This window comes from Drosophila erecta, unplaced genomic scaffold (assembly GCF_003286155.1).
Source record: "Drosophila erecta strain 14021-0224.00,06,07 unplaced genomic scaffold, DereRS2 tig00000246-arrow-arrow-pilon, whole genome shotgun sequence".
NCBI lineage: Eukaryota > Metazoa > Arthropoda > Insecta > Diptera > Drosophilidae > Drosophila > Drosophila erecta.
Genome location: NW_020825214.1, coordinates 481,246 through 507,749, shown reverse-complemented (window position 1 = coordinate 507,749; position 26,504 = coordinate 481,246). Strand labels below are relative to the sequence as shown.

Sequence of the window (26,504 nt, the reverse complement as noted above, 5' to 3'; positions counted from 1 at the left end):
ACGACAAAATACAATTGCAATTAAGCACACTGACCTATCCATGAATCCGGCACCCAGCGTTTGTGTCACTTTTGTGATTGGTCACAAGATGTCTGACGGGCGCTCTATTAAAAACAACTTTAGAAGTCAACAGGGATACAGTGTTGGGTCATCTGACCCAAAACACGCGTCAGTTACTTGCTATAGATCTGGAGTACAGAGCCAAATAGCGTCATATTGCCCAGGACTACAATCGAAGTCACTTATAAGAAATCTAATTTAATAACCAGAGCGAACGCTCTGGTCGAGTTCCCCGACTATCAGATGCCCATTACTCAGCTATTGGAAGTGCGAACGACATTATCTGGAAGATCTGTAGTAATTGGGAAAACAGGGATAAAATGAAAAGAACTTAAACATTTTATGACAGTTTTGGCAGGTTTGTGGGCGTTAGAATGGGCGTGGCAAACAGTTTTTCGGCAAATCTATAAAAATTTACCAAACTAACAAAAAATGAAAAAAAAAATCCAAACATTTTTTAAAAACGTATATTACTCACGAGAATGTGTGAATTTTTTTAAGTTCCATCTCCATGATATTATGTCATCTTTAATATTCGCAGCGAGATTTTCTTGGTATTTTGTTTCACTCGTTACGATCGCTGTTTTCTGTGTTCCGTTATTGCGAGTTCAACATAGCCTCGGTGCAACGATACGTTAGAGCGAGACAAATGCTTGTCTCGTGGTGAATTCAGTTCAGTATGTATCAAGGGGTATACGGGGATGTGGAATTGCTATTTACCTGATTTATTTGCTATACCTGATTTTCTTTACAAGCAATAATTCGACAATATAAAACATTTATAAAATAAAATGTACTTACAATAACGTTAAAAATTTTACTTAACACAATATAAATACAATTAATGAAAATACATTTTTTCTTCTTGTATTCTTAGGAAGTCATTTAAGTGAATCACCAAATGAGCACATTACATAATTCTTAGTTCTATTACAATAAGTATTATTTTGACAATAGTTGGTATTAAGCTATTTTACGATCGTGATTATCAAAATTAAACAATTGTCGCTTCAAATTTTCATTTTTCGAAATGGTGTATGGCGAAAGTATGTTGGAAAACGTTTTGTCGTGTATGTTGTCGTTCCTTAGCTGTGCCGACCCTTTGCTCCAAATTGGATCAATCCAAAAGGGTAATTTCTACTTGAAAATAAAAATTATAAAATATATTTGGGATTTTTTAAGCTTTTACCTCTTGAGCTTGGGCATCATACTTTAGTGGCTCATAAATGGATTCTATTGGTGGTCCGATGCAATTTCCCATGAAGTAAGGAGTGTCAGCTCCATTATCTGCTTCGGGCAAATTGGATGAATTACGGTGATTCAAGTTTTTTTGACGTCTACGCCAAAGTTCTGATGGTTGATCATATGAAGTATCAGCTGGGATAGCTGCCCCTGCAGATATATTTGTTAAATCTCCTGCACCTAGACTGGCATTTAGCTCGCTAGACGAGTTAAATGAACTATTAAATAACTGAAGAGAATTCATCGAGTTTTCCTTGTTGCAGTAACTATTGGAAAAACTTGCACTTTCCAGAGCTGATCCGAAACTATTAGGCAATGTTGAGTTGGTTCTTGAAGGAAAACGCTTCTCTAGCAGATTAAGAATGCCGCTATCGGCGGCATGGTATGTTTGGAATGTGGAACAATTGTTGATTGTTGCGCTCCGTTTCAGGGGGGGCTGACTGATTGGAACTCTATTATACTCGCCAAAGTGACTATGGATGCTCTGTTGTGCCCGATGTTTATAATATGGTAGCTTCTGGGATTCCAGCATGTAAAGGTCTTTGCTTAAGGAACTTTGTCGAACTTACAAGGGGGACAAATTATAATCATTAATTTTGTTATTGTTTAATAGGTATACCTAGATTTTACTTACGCTCACATTTTGTATTGATGGAAACCTCGCTTCTTTCTTGCGTTGGTCCGTTGTTAATTCTGAATAGGTCCTTATGTGCTGCGATCACTGAATATAGATTTGGGAATCCGAATTCAAACGTGGTGCTAAGGCCACAGCTTAAACCATTCTTGATTTCATAGAGATACATGCTCGGTCGCTGTTCTAGCATACGCACAATGGCAATTAAAAATCTCATGAAACGAGTTAGACGAATACACTGTATGCCACCATCATTGTATATCTGAAATATATAATATGAAGCTATACGTTTTTGGTATAAAATAAATAATAAAACAATTTTACCTCAATCGCATGTCGCATGGCTAAAAGAGCTGACTCTGAAAGCTGATCCTTATGCTTAGCATTGAAATCTCTTACCAATGTGCTTTTGTGAATCGCTTTTACAAATTGTTGAGATTGAGTTAACTTAATTTCTCCTCTAACATTTGTTAAAGCTGATGCCGAAAGGTCCCTTTCAATGACATACTTGCACACCCTGTAGCAAAGAAAACGAAACTCAAGGTCGTTATTGTGGCAGATGAGCCAAATTGCTTGTTCTTTTTTCTTTAGCTCAACGTAAGGCAACAGCTCAACTGCCATAGCCATATCTGAGACCCCCAAAGTTTTCGGCTGAATTTGGTAGCCATATTTCTTTTTGTGCAATGTAAGCACTTGATCTAGCTTCATACAGTACGATGAGTTTCCTGTGGCGTTGCGAATTAGGTTCTCACATTGTTCAGCGAAAACTCTTCTAGCCACTTTTGGCGAGAGAACTATTTTCTTGTCCTCATCGCTTGTCAACTCCATATCCACTAAACCGTTAATTGCATCTAGAAGATCGGCCAGTTTTAGAAAGCCGTAGTCACTGAGACGACATTGGTATGCAAAGTGATAATGATAGGACCGTACAAACTTCTGAAATAAAATAGTGTACTGAAGAGCATTTTGAAAGAGCTCAACCATTTCGCCGGCGAACACACACGTTTTTTCCAATTCACTGTTTGTCTGTTTGCGTTTTGGCATTGATATAAGAATATCTTTTCCGTTCTGTACAGTGCCTAAAGTCACGATATTTGAGCTTACTAAGCCGTCTAAAATGTCTATAAGGTCGCACACCCCATAATCAGTGATGTCAAAAGTTTTATTTTGGGTCTGCGTAAAAACTAACGGCAACTGGGAAAGCAGAACTGAGTTGTTACCATTTGCACGTAAAACACGCAATAAGTCGGATGTAAACCTGCGTATTTGAATACGGTGGGTAAGCGTAATTAGACGATTTTCGCCGTCTCCCATAATTTGAACAACGTTTGACAACGCCTCAAACAGTTCAATTAACTTTGTATAGCCATAGTCTGCAACTCGACATTGCTTTCCGAAGTGATTGTGATAGGCCGGAATAAAACGGTTGAATTTCATAGTTGATTTTGGTGACATCTTTAACAGCTCTATAACCTCACGGGAAATTTGGAATAGCGGATCGGCTACTGAGTTTTTAAAATAGCTTCCACAATTCGTGCGATCACTGGCAGTCAGGTAACATGCATTAGAGCTGGCATTTAAAGATCCTGATTGCATTTCTTTGTTTATTTCTATCCAGCCGACAATTTTAATGCCAAAATTGTTAGCCCGAACTTGAATTCCCTGAACACAGCAGATCAAGTGCTCCAAGTTGATGCCATTTTCATTCGCCATTATTGATACATTAAGCACTTCTTTAATGCAGTGAAGAAGGGTTGTCACTGGAATGTCCCCCGTATGTACCTTGAGGAGCGGATAAATTAGTTTCTGAATTTCCGAAATGCTCATGAAAACATTTTGTAATGGCTCGATTTCCTGCTCGGCCCATCCCTTGTGCTGCTCCTTTTTAAAATGAATACTACAGTAAGGAACACTATGCTGGAGTCCTTCCATTAAGGGGGATATATCGAGGGTGTTTACTAATTCCGGATTTAATCTGATAAACTTTTCCTCATTGTTGTCCGAGTTAATGGTACATATGTCTTGCATTTTGTATAAATCTAAAACACTGATAGAGGTTTTAAAGCGCGACTGAAAGAGTTCTCTGAACTTATACATGGGGAGGGTGTTGAACGGGACATCCTTTAAAGTAAGTATTGTTAATCAAAATTGGTTAATCAAAAATAATTAATGTTTACCTTTAGAAGTCCTGCGACCTGGCAGCGTAGTGTATTGACCTCTGTCAGGGATGAATCGCGAGTATAACTGACCAGCATGCGCTTGTGTCCAATCTTCTTGCGGTGCAAATTTGAGACGACCTGCTTTGCAAACTAAAGAAAACAGATGGTCAGACGAAAGTAGAGTAAGTGCCTAAACATTATAAATTAACAATGTATAGATAGAAAACAAATTTAGCCGGGCTGATTAAAGAAAGTTAAATAAAAAACCAGAGAGAGTTTCCCGACTATCAGATACCCGTTACCTATTTAGTGCAATTGCGAACGAGAAATTTTAACGTTTTCTGGACTATCGGTAGAAATTGGGGAAATAAATAATAAAATAAAAACAACTTTAGAAGTTTTTAGAAGTGTGGGCGTGACAGTTTTGGGAGGTTTTTGGACGTGGCAAAACGTTTTTTGCAAATCTTTAGAAATTTATTCCAAATTATTATTTAGAAAATATTCTGGGATATCCGTGAAAATTTCTAAAAAAAAAAATGGAAACGCACACAAACCGCCCAAAACTGTCACGCCCACACTTTTAAGAAATGAGATACTTTTTCACTTTTCAAAAGAGTGGGCGTGGCAGTTTTGGTCGGTTTCTGTTTTAACAAATTTGCGCTGCGTCTATGAAGTTATATCCTTAATTTTAAAATTCTAGCTTTTATAGCTCCTGAGGTCGAAGCGTTCATACAGACAGACTGAGAGGGCCAGTTTGACTCCGCTGTTGATCCTGATCAAGAATAATTTATATGGTCGGAAACGCTTTCTTCTACATACTTTTCCACGAATCTAGTATACCCTTTTACTCTACGTGATTCTTACATAAAGATCAGGAACAGTAATTTTGGCGTAGGAGCTTCCCTCGAAGAGAAGTGAAACAACAGGTGTAATGGGCTTAAGTTGATTAAGTAGAAAACTGCGTAGATGTGATTCATCAAGCGAGTAATCCAAGTTGGTGACCTGCAAAGTTACAGCATCGCTCATCTCTGTAATTTTGGCAAAAGTATGACCTTCATTATCTCCACCATCTTTGCCGGTTGGCCTTGGTATGGCAACCTCGGTTGTTGTTGGCCTGAAGCAAGGCACCAATACATTAGGCGGAATCGTGTTAATTTTGATGTTGTGAGTTGAGTTGCCGGCCATGGAGCATGTGTTGCTTTCAGTGATTAAATTGTCTAGGATTGGAGCCACCGCTGACCATGTTGTCTGTTGCTGCGCATAGTGACTTGTGTGATAAAGGGGAACAATCTTTTGGTAAGACGCTGCACCTTGTTGCTCTTGAATCTGCGTATGGCTGCTGATCAGGGGATTAATGGCCATAGGAAAAACAGTTGCCGAAGCGGCGTGGGGACGGTTGTTATAGTACGGAATATATCGGTTGCGACTGTTGAATGTGGTGTTTCCCGTGGTACGAACATGTTGGTACAGATTCTGGTGACTGGGAAAAGATAAGAGTTCAGAAACTTGTTCCACTTGACCGTCGCCTACATACGGGCTATGGACGTGTGACCCAGTTTTATTAAAACGCATTCCTTCTGCTGTTCCTGCTTCCCAAGGGTTATTTAAGTTTGAGTATACTGCGGTGGTCGGCGATAATGTTGATAGCTGTTGATAACGCATGGGCTCGGACTGCTCCATTACGTAAAATAGGCTTTCGACTTTTCCGTTTCTATCACACGGCCAGCATCTAGTATGGTAAAAGAGAATAAAACAAGAAAAATATATAAAACATCGACTTGAAATTTAGCATATATAATAATATATAATACATGTATAAACATTTTTTGAACTAAACAACATCGAGAGATGGCTGTAGTTATAAAACGCTTCGTGAAGGTGTTAAGCACTTAAAAATCAAAAGTAACAAGATGGAATATGGATATGAAAAAATATCACATTTTTTTAAAGTGTTGGCGTGACATTTTTGGACGGATTGTAGGCGTTGGAGTGGGCGTGGCCAAAAGTTTTTTATCAAACTTACAAGATATATAAAAAAGTTCAAAAATATCACAACATTTTTCAAACATGTGGGCGTGACAGTTTTGTGCGGTTTGTGGGTGTTGGAGTGGCCGTGACAAGGAGTTTTTTTGGCAAGTCTATAGAAATTTACAAGATTACAAAAATTAAAAAATATCACAACATTGGGAAACAAACTTGCGCTGCGTCTATATCTCTGGAAGGTACATGCCTAATCTCAACATTCTAGCTTTTTTAGTTCCTGAGATCGAGGCGTTCATACGGACACACTGACGGACAGACGGACATGGGCCAGGTCGACTTGGCTATTGAATCTCGGAAAAATTTCCGTCTGCCTGTTACATACTTTTCAACGAATCTAGTTTACCCTTTTACTGTACGAGTAACGGATATAATAAGTAAGATTTAATTTTGTGCTAAAATAGTTATTAATGACCGATTTGAGATCAGCAGAGAGTCAGAATTGGAGATGATACGATAAACCTTATAAAGGGTATAACTTATAGTTAGATCTGCAATGATTCAAAATTAGGGGTACAAATTTCTAGTGAATAAAGATCAAGAATGTACTTTATATGGTCGGAAACCCTTGCTTCTACCTGTTACACTTGTTTACTACCTGCAAAAATCGACAACAACACAATCTGAACTGCGGCTATGGATGCGCTCCGGTAAGTGGATGAACCATTGAAAACAAGTATATAATAGTACGAAAATACGACAATCAAAATTAAACAAAATCAAACTATATTCTTAATTCAGAAAAGTGCACATTTAATTTAAATTAATAAGTGCCACGCGAAACAAGATAGAAAAATGAGCAGCAATCCAAAAAATGAGCGTAAAAGCTCCTAAATGAATGAAACGGCTGTTGCTCTTATTTCTCATTTCGTGATACCAATGTAGAAAACAAATAAACAAAGAACAAAGAACTACTGACCGTCGACAGCAAGAAAGCGAGATCTTGTTCATCCAACTCCTACATCATGCAGCTACTAATGCCAAACCCCACAACCGCCGGGGTCGATAGGAGACATTCCACAATTAGCAGTGGTACAATTTCTACTGTCACAGCAAAAGAACCACCAACAACTACATCAACTACCAATACTGCGAATTCGTTGCCAACTGCTGTAGCGCAAAATGCACGGCAGAAAAAACCCTCAACTTCGAGAAGCAACAAAAGGTCCCGGCTATACAGACCGGTATGGATCTCTACATCCAGATTAAGCGTTAGCTTAGCCCACTAAACACGGTTGGTAATAAGCCAAATATTAACCATACCAACAAAAGCAACGAAGAAACTAGGAGTTCCAATGATATACCATTTTCCATCTTAGCAGAAGCGGAGAACAACCAAGCAGAGCTGGGACAAGAGACCAAAAAAAAAAAAAACCAAAGCCATTTATATAAGGGAAAAAAACTCAAACGACCTGGTCAACAAAATTGCTGCGCTGGTCGGAGACGAAAATTTCCATGTTGTTCCGCTTATTAAAGGGAACATCCACGAAACCAAAGTTCAAACAAAATCCGAAGAATACTTCCGAACTGTCTCTAAATACCTGTAGGAAACAAAAAAGAACTTATAAACCTATCAACTAAAAAGCAGCAAGAGACTGCAAGTTCTACTAAAAGGAATCGAACTTGACGTCGCCCCTTCTGATATTCAAGAAGTCCTTAAAGACAAGGGCCTCAGTGCCGAAAATGTAAACAATATAATAAACGGAAACAAAACGCAGCGACCATCGAAGGATCTTCGTGGAAGAACCACAGAAACGCAACGGTCCTGTACAATGCACAAACTGTCAGGAGTATGGACATACTGCACACTTCGGTCAGTCTGCGTAGTCTGCGGAGACTTTTACAATTCTGTAAACTTCCCCGCTAATGAGACATCCAAAAGAAAAAGTGTGGAAACTGTGGAGGAAACCATATGGCAAACTACAGAGACTGTGCGGTATATCAGGAGCTGAAGATTTGCGTGCGACACGCGACAGCAACGCGTCAACACAACGCCGCTAATACCACTAAGGGAGAAGCCATACGAAAAGGCATGGAAAACCCACTACAGCCACACTCTGTTAACACTCAACATGTCCAAGGGCAGCCACAAAGGAATTTGGAAACTATGATGTTTAGTATGCTACAAAGTATGATGGAACTCATGTCATTTATGAAAATACCTATGCAAACCCTTTTTAGGAACCAGAATATAGTGATTCAGATGCTTGTAGCACAACAGTCCAAATAATAAATGTCTAATAAATGCCTACGGCATTTCACGGCATAAACTTTTAATAACGCAAATCCTAAAGGTAAATCACATCGACGTCATGCTGCTGCTTAAACCCATCTCACAGGGAGTTATATAGTGACGTATTTGCGCCACCGAAACCGGCCAATTACATTAATTCCATGAACAATAAAGCACTTAATTGGTTCCCGTATCAGTATGCGTTTTGATAAACAAAATAAATAAATTTTGACAAAATAAATTAGTGAAGAGACAAAAAAGAAAAAAAAAAAAAAACAAATAAGATGTATAATATATATTCCCTGGCTTGTTTGCAACCGTTGATACCGCACACTCTTCTCAAAAAGCACTGTCCATTTAGGCAGTTGTAACACATTTGATGCGTTTGAAGTGTAGCTTTTGTGCGTATGATATAGCTTCGAACTCTGGACAATCTTGCACTTCGTGTTCCGCGCTTTGGCAGGCTGCGCACTTTGGCGTCTAAGTCTCTGGCTCACATCTCTACGTATGGTGATGTAGGCTGGCGCTCTTTGTGTTGTAGAAAGGCATTGTGACCTGGCTCGCTCAGCGATTTTAAATAACCATTCACTGAAGATCTGCACGGAGAATGCTTTGCCGTCTTTGGAATATATCGCCCATTGTAGCTTTAGTTGGGTGAACAGCTTGTCCACCAGCTCTTACATGAGCATCGGTTTGTATATATGATCCTTGGCCAGTTATTATAGATGTTTCATAAAGGGGTTTGCTAGCATCGCAAGACCTCTGACAAATATTCTAAAAGGTGACAACGGGAAAATTGGTGCAAACCACTCAAAGAAAGTCAATCTGGAACTGACCAACGAGCAGCGAAAATCATTCGAAAAACTAAGAAACACCCTAGAGTCTGAGGATATCATGTTGGCATACCCAGATTTCACTCAGCCATTTGACTTGACCACTGACGCCTCTGGAAGCGGCCTAGGGGCTGTTCTTTCACCGAAAGGTCGTCCGATCACCATGATTTCTCGCACGTTACGCGGAACCGAGATTACAATGGCAACAAATGAATGAGAACTACTAGCAATAGTATGGGCACTTTAAAATCTCAGAACCTATTTATATGGCGTAAAAAAGTTAAACATCTTCACCGACCATCAACCACTGACCGGTTCAATGTCGGATAAAAATCCGAATCCCAGGCTCAAAAGGCGGAAAGCGTTTGTTGATGAACATAACGCACAAGTGTTCTACAAGCCGGGAAAACAAAACCACGTAGCCGTAATGAGACACATTCCGACATCGCTACTATCCACAGCGAGGAGCCGTTGACCTACACTGTAGAGTCAACAGAAAAACCTGTAAACTGTTTTAGGAACCAAATAGCGATCGAACAGGCGGATTTCCCGTCTGGAAAGTCAATCATCCTTTTTAAATCAAAAACGCGTCACTTTGTGCGATTTACAGACCGCACAACACTGCTTCGCTCACTAAAAGATTTAGTAAAAATATATGTCGTCAATGCAATCCACTGCGAGCTACCTATACTCGCCTTCATTCAGCACATTTAGACATTTAGACATTGTAAGAGCTTGGTCATCGATATGTCAAACAGTACCGAACAAAGGGAAATTATGACCACGGATCACAATAGAGCCCATAGAGCAGGACAGGAAAACGTAAAACAGGTCCTTCGTAACTACTTTTTTCCAGCTAGCGGCAGAAATCACCGCAAATTGCAGAACGTGTTCCAAAGCAAAATACAATCGTCACCCAGTGCAACAAACCATAGCGGAAACACCAATTCTCGGTTATACTGGGGAAATTATCCGCATAGATATATTTTCAACTGATCAATAGCATTTTCTAACTTGTATCGACATGTTTTCAAAATTCGCTATTGTCCAACCAATCGATTCAAGAGCAATCGTAGATATCAAAACTCCGATTCTACAACTAATAAATCTATTCTCCAAAATAAAAACTGTTTACTGCGACAATGAAAGGTCTATCAATTCAAAACCATACGAACCATCCTTGAAAATAGGTATGGTATACAGGTCTCAAATGCCCCCCCGTTGCACAGCACATCTAATAACCAAGTTGAGAGATTTCATAGCACCCTAGCGGAAATCGCACGGTTCATCAAGATAGATCAAAACATAACCGTTGCGACCGACCTTATTCTATTCGGAACAATAGAATATAACAGAACTGTCCAATCGATTACAAATAAAAAGCCTCATGAAATAATTCACGCTATTCCACCAGATCTTGCGGGCACAATAAGAGACGAAATCAAAGAGGCTCAAGAGAAAACACTTAGGTACTCAAATGCACACAAAAGCAATAAGCAGTACCAAGTAGACGAAAAAGTCTGGTTAAAAACCAACAGACGCCTGGGTACCAAATTAACGCCACTCTGCTCAGAAGAGGTCATTGAGGCTAATCTGGGCACGACAGTGCTTATTTAAGGGAGGGTGGTCCATAAGGACAACCTTCGGTAAGAGGGTGCCCAATTTAATTTTATATTTTTTCACTTAGGTTAGGAAACTTGCTGCTCCCGTTAGTCCTACTGACAACTCCCCCCTGGACCATAAAACTAAACGAATACTCACACGCTAACCACATACCAATAATGGACGGACACGTTACTTTATGGGACTTTATGTAACTGTACATGGGACATACAACGAACGTTACATCGTACGAGACTTACGCGGACGAGACGAAACACGCGATGGACTTCTTCGTGAAGGAGCACATGAGACGGGTACTTGAAACAGACAGATAGAAATAAACGACAAAATACAATTGCAATTAAGCACACTGACCTATCCATGAATCCGGCACCCAGCGTTTGTGTCACTTTTGTGATTGGTCACAAGATGTCTGACGGGCGCTCTATTAAAAACAACTTTAGAAGTCAACAGGGATACAGTGTTGGGTCATCTGACCCAAAACACGCGTCAGTTACTTGCTATAGATCTGGAGTACAGAGCCAAATAGCGTCATATTGCCCAGGACTACAATCGAAGTCACTTATAAGAAATCTAATTTAATAACCAGAGCGAACGCTCTGGTCGAGTTCCCCGACTATCAGATGCCCATTACTCAGCTATTGGAAGTGCGAACGACATTATCTGGAAGATCTGTAGTAATTGGGAAAACAGGGATAAAATGAAAAGAACTTAAACATTTTATGACAGTTTTGGCAGGTTTGTGGGCGTTAGAATGGGCGTGGCAAACAGTTTTTCGGCAAATCTATAAAAATTTACCAAACTAACAAAAAATGAAAAAAAAAATCCAAACATTTTTTAAAAACGTATATTACTCACGAGAATGTGTGAATTTTTTTAAGTTCCATCTCCATGATATTATGTCATCTTTAATATTCGCAGCGAGATTTTCTTGGTATTTTGTTTCACTCGTTACGATCGCTGTTTTCTGTGTTCCGTTATTGCGAAATCAACATAGCCTCGGTGCAACGATACGTTAGAGCGAGACAAATGCTTGTCTCGTGGTGAATTCAGTTCAGTATGTATCAAGGGGTATACGGGGATGTGGAATTGCTATTTACCTGATTTATTTGCTATACCTGATTTTCTTTACAAGCAATAATTCGACAATATAAAACATTTATAAAATAAAATGTACTTACAATAACGTTAAAAATTTTACTTAACACAATATAAATACAATTAATGAAAATACATTTTTTCTTCTTGTATTCTTAGGAAGTCATTTAAGTGAATCACCAAATGAGCACATTACATAATTCTTAGTTCTATTACAATAAGTATTATTTTGACAATAGTTGGTATTAAGCTATTTTACGATCGTGATTATCAAAATTAAACAATTGTCGCTTCAAATTTTCATTTTTCGAAATGGTGTATGGCGAAAGTATGTTGGAAAACGTTTTAGTTGTTTTGGCCTTGGGAAGTCGAATGTTAAGTATGTCGTTCCTTAGCTGTGCCGACCCTTTGCTCCAAATTGGATCAATCCAAAAGGGTAATTTCTACTTGAAAATAAAAATTATAAAATATATTTGGGATTTTTTAAGCTTTTACCTCTTGAGCTTGGGCATCATACTTTAGTGGCTCATAAATGGATTCTATTGGTGGTCCGATGCAATTTCCCATGAAGTAAGGAGTGTCAGCTCCATTATCTGCTTCGGGCAAATTGGATGAATTACGGTGATTCAAGTTTTTTTGACGTCTACGCCAAAGTTCTGATGGTTGATCATATGAAGTATCAGCTGGGATAGCTGCCCCTGCAGATATATTTGTTAAATCTCCTGCACCTAGACTGGCATTTAGCTCGCTAGACGAGTTAAATGAACTATTAAATAACTGAAGAGAATTCATCGAGTTTTCCTTGTTGCAGTAACTATTGGAAAAACTTGCACTTTCCAGAGCTGATCCGAAACTATTAGGCAATGTTGAGTTGGTTCTTGAAGGAAAACGCTTCTCTAGCAGATTAAGAATGCCGCTATCGGCGGCATGGTATGTTTGGAATGTGGAACAATTGTTGATTGTTGCGCTCCGTTTCAGGGGGGGCTGACTGATTGGAACTCTATTATACTCGCCAAAGTGACTATGGATGCTCTGTTGTGCCCGATGTTTATAATATGGTAGCTTCTGGGATTCCAGCATGTAAAGGTCTTTGCTTAAGGAACTTTGTCGAACTTACAAGGGGGACAAATTATAATCATTAATTTTGTTATTGTTTAATAGGTATACCTAGATTTTACTTACGCTCACATTTTGTATTGATGGAAACCTCGCTTCTTTCTTGCGTTGGTCCGTTGTTAATTCTGAATAGGTCCTTATGTGCTGCGATCACTGAATATAGATTTGGGAATCCGAATTCAAACGTGGTGCTAAGGCCACAGCTTAAACCATTCTTGATTTCATAGAGATACATGCTCGGTCGCTGTTCTAGCATACGCACAATGGCAATTAAAAATCTCATGAAACGGGTTAGACGAATACACTGTATGCCACCATCATTGTATATCTGAAATATATAATATGAAGCTATACGTTTTTGGTATAAAATAAATAATAAAACAATTTTACCTCAATCGCATGTCGCATGGCTAAAAGAGCTGACTCTGAAAGCTGATCCTTATGCTTAGCATTGAAATCTCTTACCAATGTGCTTTTGTGAATCGCTTTTACAAATTGTTGAGATTGAGTTAACTTAATTTCTCCTCTAACATTTGTTAAAGCTGATGCCGAAGGGTCCCTTTCAATGACATACTTGCACACCCTGTAGCAAAGAAAACGAAACTCAAGGTCGTTATTGTGGCAGATGAGCCAAATTGCTTGTTCTTTTTTCTTTAGCTCAACGTAAGGCAACAGCTCAACTGCCATAGCCATATCCGAGACCCCCAAAGTTTTCGGCTGAATTTGGTAGCCATATTTCTTTTTGTGCAATGTAAGCACTTGATCTAGCTTCATACAGTACGATGAGTTTCCTGTGGCGTTGCGAATTAGGTTCTCACATTGTTCAGCGAAAACTCTTCTAGCCACTTTTGGCGAGAGAACTATTTTCTTGTCCTCATCGCTTGTCAACTCCATATCCACTAAACCGTTAATTGCATCTAGAAGATCGGCCAGTTTTAGAAAGCCGTAGTCACTGAGACGACATTGGTATGCAAAGTGATAATGATAGGACCGTACAAACTTCTGAAATAAAATAGTGTACTGAAGAGCATTTTGAAAGAGCTCAACCATTTCGCCGGCGAACACACACGTTTTTTCCAATTCACTGTTTGTCTGTTTGCGTTTTGGCATTGATATAAGAATATCTTTTCCGTTCTGTACAGTGCCTAAAGTCACGATATTTGAGCTTACTAAGCCGTCTAAAATGTCTATAAGGTCGCACACCCCATAATCAGTGATGTCAAAAGTTTTATTTTGGGTCTGCGTAAAAACTAACGGCAACTGGGAAAGCAGAACTGAGTTGTTACCATTTGCACGTAAAACACGCAATAAGTCGGATGTAAACCTGCGTATTTGAATACGGTGGGTAAGCGTAATTTGACGATTTTCGCCGTCTCCCATAATTTGAACAACGTTTGACAACGCCTCAAACAGTTCAATTAACTTTGTATAGCCATAGTCTGCAACTCGACATTGCTTTCCGAAGTGATTGTGATAGGCCGGAATAAAACGGTTGAATTTCATAGTTGATTTTGGTGACATCTTTAACAGCTCTATAACCTCACGGGAAATTTGGAATAGCGGATCGGCTACTGAGTTTTTAAAATAGCTTCCACAATTCGTGCGATCACTGGCAGTCAGGTTACATGCATTAGAGCTGGCATTTAAAGATCCTGATTGCATTTCTTTGTTTATTTCTATCCAGCCGACAATTTTAATGCCAAAATTGTTAGCCCGAACTTGAATTCCCTGAACACAGCAGATCAAGTGCTCCAAGTTGACGCCATTTTCATTCGCCATTATTGATACATTAAGCACTTCTTTAATGCAGTGAAGAAGGGTTGCCACTGGAATGTCCCCCGTATGTACCTTGAGGAGCGGATAAATTAGTTTCTGAATTTCCGAAATGCTCATGAAAACATTTTGTAATGGCTCGATTTCCTGCTCGGCCCATCCCTTGTGCTGCTCCTTTTTAAAATGAATACTACAGTAAGGAACACTATGCTGGAGTCCTTCCATTAAGGGGGATATATCGAGGGTGTTTACTAATTCCGGATTTAATCTGATAAACTTTTCCTCATTGTTGTCCGAGTTAATGGTACATATGTCTTGCATTTTGTATAAATCTAAAACACTGATAGAGGTTTTAAAGCGCGACTGAAAGAGTTCTCTGAACTTATACATGGGGAGGGTGTTGAACGGGACATCCTTTAAAGTAAGTATTGTTAATCAAAATTGGTTAATCAAAAATAATTAATGTTTACCTTTAGAAGTCCTGCGACCTGGCAGCGTAGTGTATTGACCTCTGTCAGGGATGAATCGCGAGTATAACTGACCAGCATGCGCTTGTGTCCAATCTTCTTGCGGTGCAAATTTGAGACGACCTGCTTTGCAAACTAAAGAAAACAGATGGTCAGACGAAAGTAGAGTAAGTGCCTAAACATTATAAATTAACAATGTATAGATAGAAAACAAATTTAGCCGGGCTGATTAAAGAAAGTTAAATAAAAAACCAGAGAGAGTTTCCCGACTATCAGATACCCGTTACCTATTTAGTGCAATTGCGAACGAGAAATTTTAACGTTTTCTGGACTATCGGTAGAAATTGGGGAAATAAATAATAAAATAAAAACAACTTTAAAAGTTTTTAGAAGTGTGGGCGTGACAGTTTTGGGAGGTTTTTGGACGTGGCAAAACGTTTTTTGCAAATCTTTAGAAATTTATTCCAAATTATTATTTAGAAAATATTCTGGGATATCCGTGAAAATTTCTAAAAAAAAAAATGGAAACGCACACAAACCGCCCAAAACTGTCACGCCCACACTTTTAAGAAATGAGATACTTTTTCACTTTTCAAAAGAGTGGGCGTGGCAGTTTTGGTCGGTTTCTGTTTTAACAAATTTGCTAGACGCAGCGCAATATCCTTATATCCTTAATTTTAAAATTCTAGCTTTTATAGCTCCTGAGGTCGAAGCGTTCATACAGACAGACTGAGAGGGCCAGTTTGACTCCGCTGTTGATCCTGATCAAGAATAATTTATATGGTCGGAAACGCTTTCTTCTACATACTTTTCCACGAATCTAGTATACCCTTTTACTCTACGTGATTCTTACATAAAGATCAGGAACAGTAATTTTGGCGTAGGAGCTTCCCTCGAAGAGAAGTGAAACAACAGGTGTAATGGGCTTAAGTTGATTAAGTAGAAAACTGCGTAGATGTGATTCATCAAGCGAGTAATCCAAGTTGGTGACCTGCAAAGTTACAGCATCGCTCATCTCTGTAATTTTGGCAAAAGTATGACCTTCATTATCTCCACCATCTTTGCCGGTTGGCCTTGGTATGGCAACCTCGGTTGTTGTTGGCCTGAAGCAAGGCACCAATACATTAGGCGGAATCGTGTTAATTTTGATGTTGTGAGTTGAGTTGCCGGCCATGGAGCATGTGTTGCTTTCAGTGATTAAATTGTCTAGGATTGGAGCCACCGCTGACCATGTTGTCTGTTGCTGCGCATAGTGACTTGTGTGATAAAGGGGAACAATCTTTTGGTAAGACGCTGCACCTTGTTGCTCTTGAATCTGCGTATGGCTGCTGATCAGGGGATTAATGGCCATAGGAAAAACAGTTGCCGAAGCGGCGTGGGGACGGTTGTTATAGTACGGAATATATCGGTTGCGACTGTTGAATGTGGTGTTTCCCGTGGTACGAACATGTTGGTACAGATTCTGGTGACTGGGAAAAGATAAGAGTTCAGAAACTTGTTCCACTTGACCGTCGCCTACATACGGGCTATGGACGTGTGACCCAGTTTTATTAAAACGCATTCCTTCTGCTGTTCCTGCTTCCCAAGGGTTATTTAAGTTTGAGTATACTGCGGTGGTCGGCGATAATGTTGATAGCTGTTGATAACGCATGGGCTCGGACTGCTCCATTACGTAAAATAGGCTTTCGACTTTTCCGTTTCTATCACACGGCCAGCATCTAGTATGGTAAAAGAGAATAAAACAAGAAAAATATATAAAACATCGACTTGAAATTTAGCATATATAATAATATATAATACATGTATAAACATTTTTTGAACTAAACAACATCGAGAGATGGCTGTAGTTATAAAACGCTTCGTGAAGGTGTGAAGCACTTAAAAATCAAAAGTAACAAGATGGAATATGGATATGAAAAAATATCACATTTTTTTAAAGTGTTGGCGTGACATTTTTGGACGGATTGTAGGCGTTGGAGTGGGCGTGGCCAAAAGTTTTTTATCAAACTTACAAGATATATAAAAAAGTTCAAAAATATCACAACATTTTTCAAACATGTGGGCGTGACAGTTTTGTGCGGTTTGTGGGTGTTGGAGTGGCCGTGACAAGGAGTTTTTTGGCAAGTCTATAGAAATTTACAAGATTACAAAAATTAAAAAATATCACAACATTGGGAAACAAACTTGCGCTGCGTCTATATCTCTGGAAGGTACATGCCTAATCTCAACATTCTAGCTTTTTTAGTTCCTGAGATCGAGGCGTTCATACGGACACACTGACGGACAGACGGACATGGGCCAGGTCGACTCGGCTATTGAATCTCGGAAAAATTTCCGTCTGCCTGTTACATACTTTTCAACGAATCTAGTTTACCCTTTTACTGTACGAGTAACGGATATAATAAGTAAGATTTAATTTTGTGCTAAAATAGTTATTAATGACCGATTTGAGATCAGCAGAGAGTCAGAATTGGAGATGATACGATAAACCTTATAAAGGGTATAACTTATAGTTAGATCTGCAATGATTCAAAATTAGGGGTACAAATTTCTAGTGAATAAAGATCAAGAATGTACTTTATATGGTCGGAAACCCTTGCTTCTACCTGTTACACTTGTTTACTACCTGCAAAAATCGACAACAACACAATCTGAACTGCGGCTATGGATGCGCTCCGGTAAGTGGATGAACCATTGAAAACAAGTATATAATAGTACGAAAATACGACAATCAAAATTAAACAAAATCAAACTATATTCTTAATTCAGAAAAGTGCACATTTAATTTAAATTAATAAGTGCCACGCGAAACAAGATAGAAAAATGAGCAGCAATCCAAAAAATGAGCGTAAAAGCTCCTAAATGAATGAAACGGCTGTTGCTCTTATTTCTCATTTCGTGATACCAATGTAGAAAACAAATAAACAAAGAACAAAGAACTACTGACCGTCGACAGCAAGAAAGCGAGATCTTGTTCATCCAACTCCTACATCATGCAGCTACTAATGCCAAACCCCACAACCGCCGGGGTCGATAGGAGACATTCCACAATTAGCAGTGGTACAATTTCTACTGTCACAGCAAAAGAACCACCAACAACTACATCAACTACCAATACTGCGAATTCGTTGCCAACTGCTGTAGCGCAAAATGCACGGCAGAAAAAACCCTCAACTTCGAGAAGCAACAAAAGGTCCCGGCTATACAGACCGGTATGGATCTCTACATCCAGATTAAGCGTTAGCTTAGCCCACTAAACACGGTTGGTAATAAGCCAAATATTAACCATACCAACAAAAGCAACGAAGAAACTAGGAGTTCCAATGATATACCATTTTCCATCTTAGCAGAAGCGGAGAACAACCAAGCAGAGCTGGGACAAGAGACCAAAAAAAAAAAAACCAAAGCCATTTATATAAGGGAAAAAAACTCAAACGACCTGGTCAACAAAATTGCTGCGCTGGTCGGAGACGAAAATTTCCATGTTGTTCCGCTTATTAAAGGGAACATCCACGAAACCAAAGTTCAAACAAAATCCGAAGAATACTTCCGAACTGTCTCTAAATACCTGTAGGAAACAAAAAAGAACTTATAAACCTATCAACTAAAAAGCAGCAAGAGACTGCAAGTTCTACTAAAAGGAATCGAACTTGACGTCGCCCCTTCTGATATTCAAGAAGTCCTTAAAGACAAGGGCCTCAGTGCCGAAAATGTAAACAATATAATAAACGGAAACAAAACGCAGCGACCATCGAAGGATCTTCGTGGAAGAACCACAGAAACGCAACGGTCCTGTACAATGCACAAACTGTCAGGAGTATGGACATACTGCACACTTCGGTCAGTCTGCGTAGTCTGCGGAGACTTTTACAATTCCGTAAACTTCCCCGCTAATGAGACATCCAAAAGAAAAAGTGTGGAAACTGTGGAGGAAACCATATGGCAAACTACAGAGACTGTGCGGTATATCAGGAGCTGAAGATTTGCGTGCGACACGCGACAGCAACGCGTCAACACAACGCCGCTAATACCACTAAGGGAGAAGCCATACGAAAAGGCATGGAAAACCCACTACAGCCACACTCTGTTAACACTCAACATGTCCAAGGGCAGCCACAAAGGAATTTGGAAACTATGATGTTTAGTATGCTACAAAGTATGATGGAACTCATGTCATTTATGAAAATACCTATGCAAACCCTTTTTAGGAACCAGAATATAGTGATTCAGATGCTTGTAGCACAACAGTCCAAATAATAAATGTCTAATAAATGCCTACGGCATTTCACGGCATAAACTTTTAATAACGCAAATCCTAAAGGTAAATCACATCGACGTCATGCTGCTGCTTAAACCCATCTCACAGGGAGATATATAGTGACGTATTTGCGCCACCGAAACCGGCCAATTACATTAATTCCATGAACAATAAAGCACTTAATTGGTTCCCGTATCAGTATGCGTTTTGATAAACAAAATAAATAAATTTTGACAAAATAAATTAGTGAAGAGACAAAAAAGAAAAAAAAAAAAAAATTCAAATAAGATGTATAATATATATTCCCTGGCTTGTTTGCAACCGTTGATACCGCACACTCTTCTCAAAAAGCACTGTCCATTTAGGCAGTTGTAACACATTTGATGCGTTTGAAGTGTAGCTTTTGTGCGTATGATATAGCTTCGAACTCTGGACAATCTTGCACTTTGTGTTCCGCGCTTTGGCAGGCTGCGCACTTTGGCGTCTAAGTCTCTGGCTCACATCTCTACGTATGGTGATGTAGGCTGGCGCTCTTTGTGTTGTAGAAAGGCATTGTAACCTGGCTCGCTCAGCGATTTCAAATAACCATTCACTGAAGATCTGCACGGAGAATGCTTTGCCGTCTTTGGAATATATCGCCCATTGTAGCTTTAGTTGGGTGAACAGCTTGTCCACCAGCTCTTACATGAGCATCGGGTTGTATATATGATCCTTGAGCTCGCAAGCTTCCGTCGGCGAGTAAATATTCCACACGCCCAGAGCGTATTGGCTCCAGCTTGTCCGTGGGTGGCGGAAGTCGTTGAGTGGCGGATGTGGTTCGGGCGACCAAAGCACATTTGCAGTGTTTTAATGATTTCCGGCAGCATGGCCGGCAGCCTTAACTTGCTCTGGACCATGTCCCTAGCTTTTCCTTTTAGGCTTGCGTGCAGGCGCATTAGGTTTTCGTCGTGATTATAGTCGGCGATCTCGTCTGACTGGAAACTACTTTGGGGGTTGCCGTCGAAGGTGGGCAGTTTTCTCGAAATCGCTTGGCGGGCAGCGATTTGTGCCGCGTTTGTGGTTCTCTGCGTTGTTGTGACTTGATTTGTTCCGAGGAATGTCGCACACTGGCCTGGCGTCTGCCACGATTATAAGTGGGTATGTATGTATGTATTTGGTAGCAATCCCTCGTAGTCTACGTGCTGTGCTACGTTGTTAAATGGTTTCTATTGTTAATTTAACGTTGGAGTTCACCTATTAGCCATAGTTGTGGTTGTTGTGAAGGCAGACCACGCTCCATGGGCCGTGCTTAATGTTGAGGTTATGTACTCCACTTCGACGAGCGGGTGTCCGAGAGCCTGTTGACACTTGCGACTTACCCGCTTGCACTATGTTTTCATGATCAAGAAGTAAGTCTGCCGTAGCTTTCATAGCTGCCCTTTCCTGCTAGTTGTTACTGCAGTCGCAACTCTAGATACCCAAATGGTACCACGAGCTGCAGTGGCAGCATTGTACAATTCGGTCGTTATCCTCCTGTCTACACTTCTTACAATGAAACGCTTCAGTCAAAATGTGTTTATTTGGCAAATTTCCGAAACACGTGGTGATTTCTTACTTATTAGGGAGTGTAGTTGCCAAAAATTTGGCACGATAAGTGTCTTTTGTCAACGAAGTTTTAAGGAATGTTGAGTTCGCCGACGCTAATAAAAAGGCGCTTTCAATAGCGGCCGAAATAAGTACGCAGAAATTTGTACTGTTCAATATTTATTTTCACTGGTTTCTCTTATTTTCGGCTCACTTTAAAACGTCGTCTGTGATGTCCGTACCAAAACTAAAGTCAGCTTTTTAAAGATGTACATAAAGTGGCTCACAGCTTTTTTCAACCAGCGTCTATCTGAAACTTCAACTGTCTGTAAAAGCTGAAAGGAATGGGCTAAAATCACCCCAGAACTCACCCAAAAATTAGTGGATTCTATGACGAAAAGGCTTAAAATGGTTGTTGAGAACAAGGGAGGTCACACAAAATATTAAAAAAAATGTAATAGTTTTAAGCATAAGAACAAATACTAATATTACCACCTGGTTGAAATAAGCTGTTGCATTGTTTCATTATTAATTCTTAAAAAAATACTACCAAAATTATTAAAAATAAAATAAGTTAGTAAATAATATCTTGAAACATACAAGAAATATGTTGCGTTTAAATTTGTTTGATAAAATTTGTAGTTTAGCTTTTACAAACCGTTAAAGTTTCAGATAGACGCTGGTTAATAAGCTAGATAGGGAAATTGATGGGGAAGTATATCTTTTCTTAACTACATTGGGAGATGGCACTCTAGGGTAGCCGTATAGTGTTACTGAGCAGATGTTTGAGCTCAGTTGATGCCCACCCAACCGAGATCGCCACGTTTTGACGATCCCAAAAATAACTATCGGACAACTATTTAATTCTCTCTCTCCCCCTGTTCGATGCATGACTCCCAATTATTTAACTTTAGTGTTTAATGTTTCAGTATCAGATAATTTAATTAACTTCAATTCGTATAGTCATAAGTTAGGACTCATGTCGTGGCATATTTTATAAAATTTAATAATAATAGTTATAAAGTTAGATATATAGGTAAAAAGTGAGAAACATATTTATAAATGTAAAGTGTTTATACATATGTAGTTGATAAGATTTACAACATTTTTTTTAAGGATATCTCTAAATAATTTACATTATTAAATTAAATTAAATCTTAAAGAATATGAAAAAATGATATGAAATCAATAAAATATAAATTAATGTGATAACAATAAGAGCAAAAAAAAAACACCTGTAATTATTTTTTAGTGATTCAATATATTTCAATATACTTATCTTATTAGTTGTTTATTTATTTATATATATTCTTTTATTTATATTTATATATATCTTTATATTTATATATATCTTTCGTGAGGGTGTGCAGCATAGAAAAATTTGTATAAGGATAAATCAAATTTTTTTAATTAATTATTTTATTAAGTCAAAGTCTTGCTTAATTGTTACATACATTCTTTTACTTTTAAATTTCCACCTGGCCTGTTATACTTATTACTATACATTATTACCTGATTTTGTCCCTTTTACCTTGATTTCACTTTTACAAATAAATAGATAATATATTTATTCCCGTTATTCGCAGATTAAAAGGGTATACTAGATTCGTTGAAAATTTGAAAGGAAAAGAAGAAAGCGTTTCCAACCATATTAATTATTCTTTATCAGGATCAATAGCAGAGTCGAAATGGACATGTTCGACTTCCGTATGAACGAACGCCTCGATCGCAGGAACTACAAAAGCTAGAATGTTGAGATTAAGCATGCAGCTTCCAAAGCTATAGGCGCAGCGCAAGTTTATTCCCAGTTTATGTTGCCACGCCCACTCTAAGACCCACAAAACTGCCGGCGACCGCCCGTATTTGTGGACTTTTTTGTAACTCTCTTGGTAGGCTTTTTGTTATTTTTAAGTTTTAAGACATTAATTTATATCTTTGTTATTTTTTCACTGAGTTTGGTTTGGTTTGTTGCTTGCTTAAGCCACAAAATACGTTCTTATTGGGTTATTTCCCATTGGGCGCCAATTAAAATAGGACTCCTTATTATTTCGATCAGGAAGAATATTTTATTATAATTTATTTGTAATTCAAGTTCATTAGAACCATAAACAAAATATAAACTGCCGGGCAGGCTGCATTGAACCATGAAGATGCCGCTGCCGGCTGAATGCTCCAACGGGCGATCAGGCTGCTTGCGAAACAGCGTTGTCAGCAAACTTAACTTATATAACGAAATAGAACCAATTGTTAACAAGGATTAATTTCAGCCTTGATATTCTTTATACCCACTTGGCGAGCATAGCGGAGTATCTTGTTTTCAAAACTTAAAATAATTCCTTAATACATTTTAAATGACCCCGAAATCAGAAAAACTAATTAACATAACAAAGATTTTAAAAAAAGCAGACCATAAGGCCGACGATTTCGTATCACTTAAAGCTAGTTCCGAAAATAACACTTGATTTTTTATATTATTATTATTTTAAAATTATGCATTGTAAAGAATTCTAACCTTAACGATTAATGAAAAAGAAAATGTAAACATACAAGTATTTACTGTAGTAAACAGAAAAGGAATTCGAGCCCTAAATTCACCATGATTTATTTGTTTGCGAAACACCCGCCGCCTTCAACGATACAGGATACCTACATCATTTATTCGACAATAGGACAGGGACCTGCACCATGGTAGAAGCCACAAATCAACAGATCAAATGGAAGGTCTTCTAATCATCCGTAACGCAGTAAACATCAACGTGACTTCCAACTGTGCACCGCGCAATATAATAAGCGGATTATTTATCCTGAAATATGTCACTAGCGTTTCTCAATCAATGGGACAAGATATGCCGAAGCATTGGCCGACGAGTGACAAATAAACATAACAAACCCCATACTGGCAGTTGAACCACTTAACCTCCGAAAACTACATCTCAGCATACTCAAAACCGACTGAGCTCTTAACATCATGCAGAGTAGAGCGGCTAACCACCTGTAATACCTTCCTTATGGCCGTCGTTTCGTCTTCAGGGGGGAGGGATTATCGGTGACGCCACAATCATGCCATCACCACCTCCGAAACCCATAGCATTTACTGGGGTGTAGAACAATCAACCCGAAACATTCGATCGGAGCCAGAACAACAAGCCGCGGAATGGGGATTCTGAAGAAGTACCGACTGACCAGGGAGTTGCACCTTCCATCCGGCCGAGTAAGAGGCTTCGCAGCGTCCTACTTTTTGTATTGTTGACCACATGCTAAGGATTTATGGGATTTATACACTTCACTTGATTTTGAATTCCCAAACGGAGTTTTTCATTTTGGAAAAAATAAATTATACCCAATCTCGACCACTACAACACTCCCTCTCTTTTTATACCCGTTATTTGTAGAGTAAAAGGGTATACTAGGTTCGCTGAAAAGAATGTAGCAGGTAGAAGGCAACATTTCCGACCATAAAAAGTATATATATTATTAATCAGGATCAATAGCCAAGTCGATCTGGCCATGTCCGTTCGTCTGTCCATCCGTATGAACGTCGGGATCTCAGGAACTATAAAAGCTAGAAAGTTGAGATTAGGCATGCTGATTCCAAAGATATAGACGCTGCGAAAGTTTGTTAAATGATGTTGCCACGCCCACCTTAAAGCCATCCGAAACTGCTACGATCAAACTTTAGAAGAAATTTATAATTTTTTTCAATTTTTTGTTTTTTTTTTTGGACTAGCCGAGTAATGGGTTTTTGATATCAGAACTAGAACTATGACATTCTTGTTGTTTATGTAGTGTTGGACATTCTCTGAATCTAGTGGAATCTAATACACCAAAATACTAAATATATAAAATACATACATATACATTTAAATGCGTACAAAATACTATACATATACATATACTATATAATATATATACAACGATATCCAACGGTGCTCTTTGCCTGCGTGATTAATATAGAATATTTTAGAATATTATTCGATTGTAACTCCAGATTGGCAATGTGCAGGAATTTAACGGTGATTCGGACACGCCTTTATGTCCCTTTATATAACCGGAGATTGACGCCAGCAGCAGATTATATTAAGACATATCGAACGCAGCATCAGCGGAGACGTTATGCGTTACATTGGACCCAACAACATGACCAACTAGCCCCAGCTTAGAAGACGATTTGTACTCTACTATAAACCCCAGATCCCTAACCACGTTCTTTTGGAGGAATTTCGGAAGACCCCATTCAGAGGCAGTTTACGAGTATTCTTGGAGGAAGCGGAAAACCGCAGACAAACAATTACCAGTAAGCTAGAATTAGTACAAAACCTTGAAAAAAAACTATATTTAAAATCAATTAAATCCAGTATAAAATCACCTATTGAAAAATTACCTACACATTTATTTAAGAATAAAAACCCATAACATACCAGATTTGCGATCACTTTTAAACTTTTTACAATAGAATGGCATGTATGAACAAATAAACCATACAAGTACAACTACCCAAAAACAAAATATATTAATAATATATAATATAATAATAAAATATTATAATAATAATATATATAATATATATATATATAATTTAACACGAGCAAGTCAGAGGGGTGCAACGACCCGCCGAAATGCCATCCAATAAGAACGGATGTGCCAGCAATAACATCGACGACGCTGAGCCAGCCCAGTAACGCATTTCGCTTTAGCGAAAGCGATGTGCAAGGGTCAGCGTAATGAGAGGCGGGCATGTGCGCGAGTTACCGATATCGCAGTACAGAGTATACACAAACAGTCATTGCCCCTATGAGCTGATTCGAAACTGCTACAAATGCAGACACAGCACTTCGACAGGATGTGATTGCGATAATTCTCGGTTAAGAAACAAGAACCTCCGCACCAGCACTTCGATGTATACACGTTGCCAACGAACACTAGAAATCTTTTGTAAACATTTAAGTCTGGAAAATAAAAGCACAGTTAGTTCCATTTTGGACGACAAAGACTGACATTGGTTTTATTCTAGAGATTCTTCTTGGATATATTTTTGGGCAACCTCTTCTACACCCGGTGTACCTTGCACACTGGTATCTCGCGCTGGGTGACCGTTGAAGGCAGGAAACTCCAGACGGCACGAGGCGCTGACCAAGCGCTCTGCTGAGTTCGCTGCCTCCAACCGAAGACTTGGCGGCCTAATAAATAAATTTGATTTGTCTTTAGTTCGTAACAGACCAGAATTCAGGCTCTAATAAAAGAACCATTTAATAATATAAACGGATCTGGTTTAATTGACGCCCAACGCGCTTAAGTGTCGTAATAACGTAAAATCCGTAATAAAAAGATCTAGAAATCAAGGTTTCGTAATCGGTTTTTCTTTGAAAACACTTCGCACAACAACAAAAAATATCATACAAAAACAA

The 26,504-nt window shown here is 38.8% G+C and overlaps 2 protein-coding genes across 6 annotated transcripts in view; both read right to left on the bottom strand.

The window, feature by feature from the left end:
- Window positions 1-944: 944 nt before the first annotated feature.
- LOC6548543 (meiosis regulator and mRNA stability factor 1) lies at window positions 945-5,818 on the bottom strand. 2 transcript variants are annotated; one of them, XM_026982904.1, is made up of 7 exons: window positions 5,630-5,818; window positions 4,960-5,575; window positions 4,114-4,245; window positions 2,261-4,057; window positions 1,937-2,198; window positions 1,250-1,866; window positions 955-1,197 (listed from the first exon to the last, which is right to left on the bottom strand). In XM_026982904.1, the coding sequence occupies exons 1-7, from the start codon at window positions 5,773-5,775 to the stop codon at window positions 1,024-1,026; spliced, it is 3,744 nt and encodes a 1,247-aa protein (XP_026838705.1). In that variant the 5' UTR covers window positions 5,776-5,818; the 3' UTR covers window positions 955-1,023. The 2 variants fall into 2 exon arrangements, with proteins under 2 accessions (XP_026838704.1, XP_026838705.1); XM_026982903.1 differs by having other exon boundaries at window positions 945-1,197; window positions 4,960-5,818.
- Window positions 5,819-12,090: 6,272 nt separating this feature from the next.
- The window catches only part of LOC113563693 (meiosis regulator and mRNA stability factor 1-like), a 67,950-nt gene continuing 53,536 nt past the window's right edge, over window positions 12,091-26,504 (bottom strand). For 3 of the 4 annotated variants that reach the window (XM_026982879.1, XM_026982881.1, XM_026982880.1), the window contains 6 exons: window positions 16,132-16,996; window positions 15,282-15,413; window positions 13,429-15,225; window positions 13,105-13,366; window positions 12,418-13,034; window positions 12,091-12,365 (listed from right to left, as the gene is read on the bottom strand). In XM_026982879.1, the coding sequence (XP_026838680.1) occupies window positions 12,168-12,365; window positions 12,418-13,034; window positions 13,105-13,366; window positions 13,429-15,225; window positions 15,282-15,413; window positions 16,132-16,947 (3,822 nt within the window). In that variant the 5' untranslated portion in view covers window positions 16,948-16,996 and the 3' untranslated portion in view covers window positions 12,091-12,167. The remainder of the gene's footprint in view (window positions 12,366-12,417; window positions 13,035-13,104; window positions 13,367-13,428; window positions 15,226-15,281; window positions 15,414-16,131; window positions 16,997-26,504) is intronic. The other variant, XM_026982882.1, reaches the window with a different exon arrangement.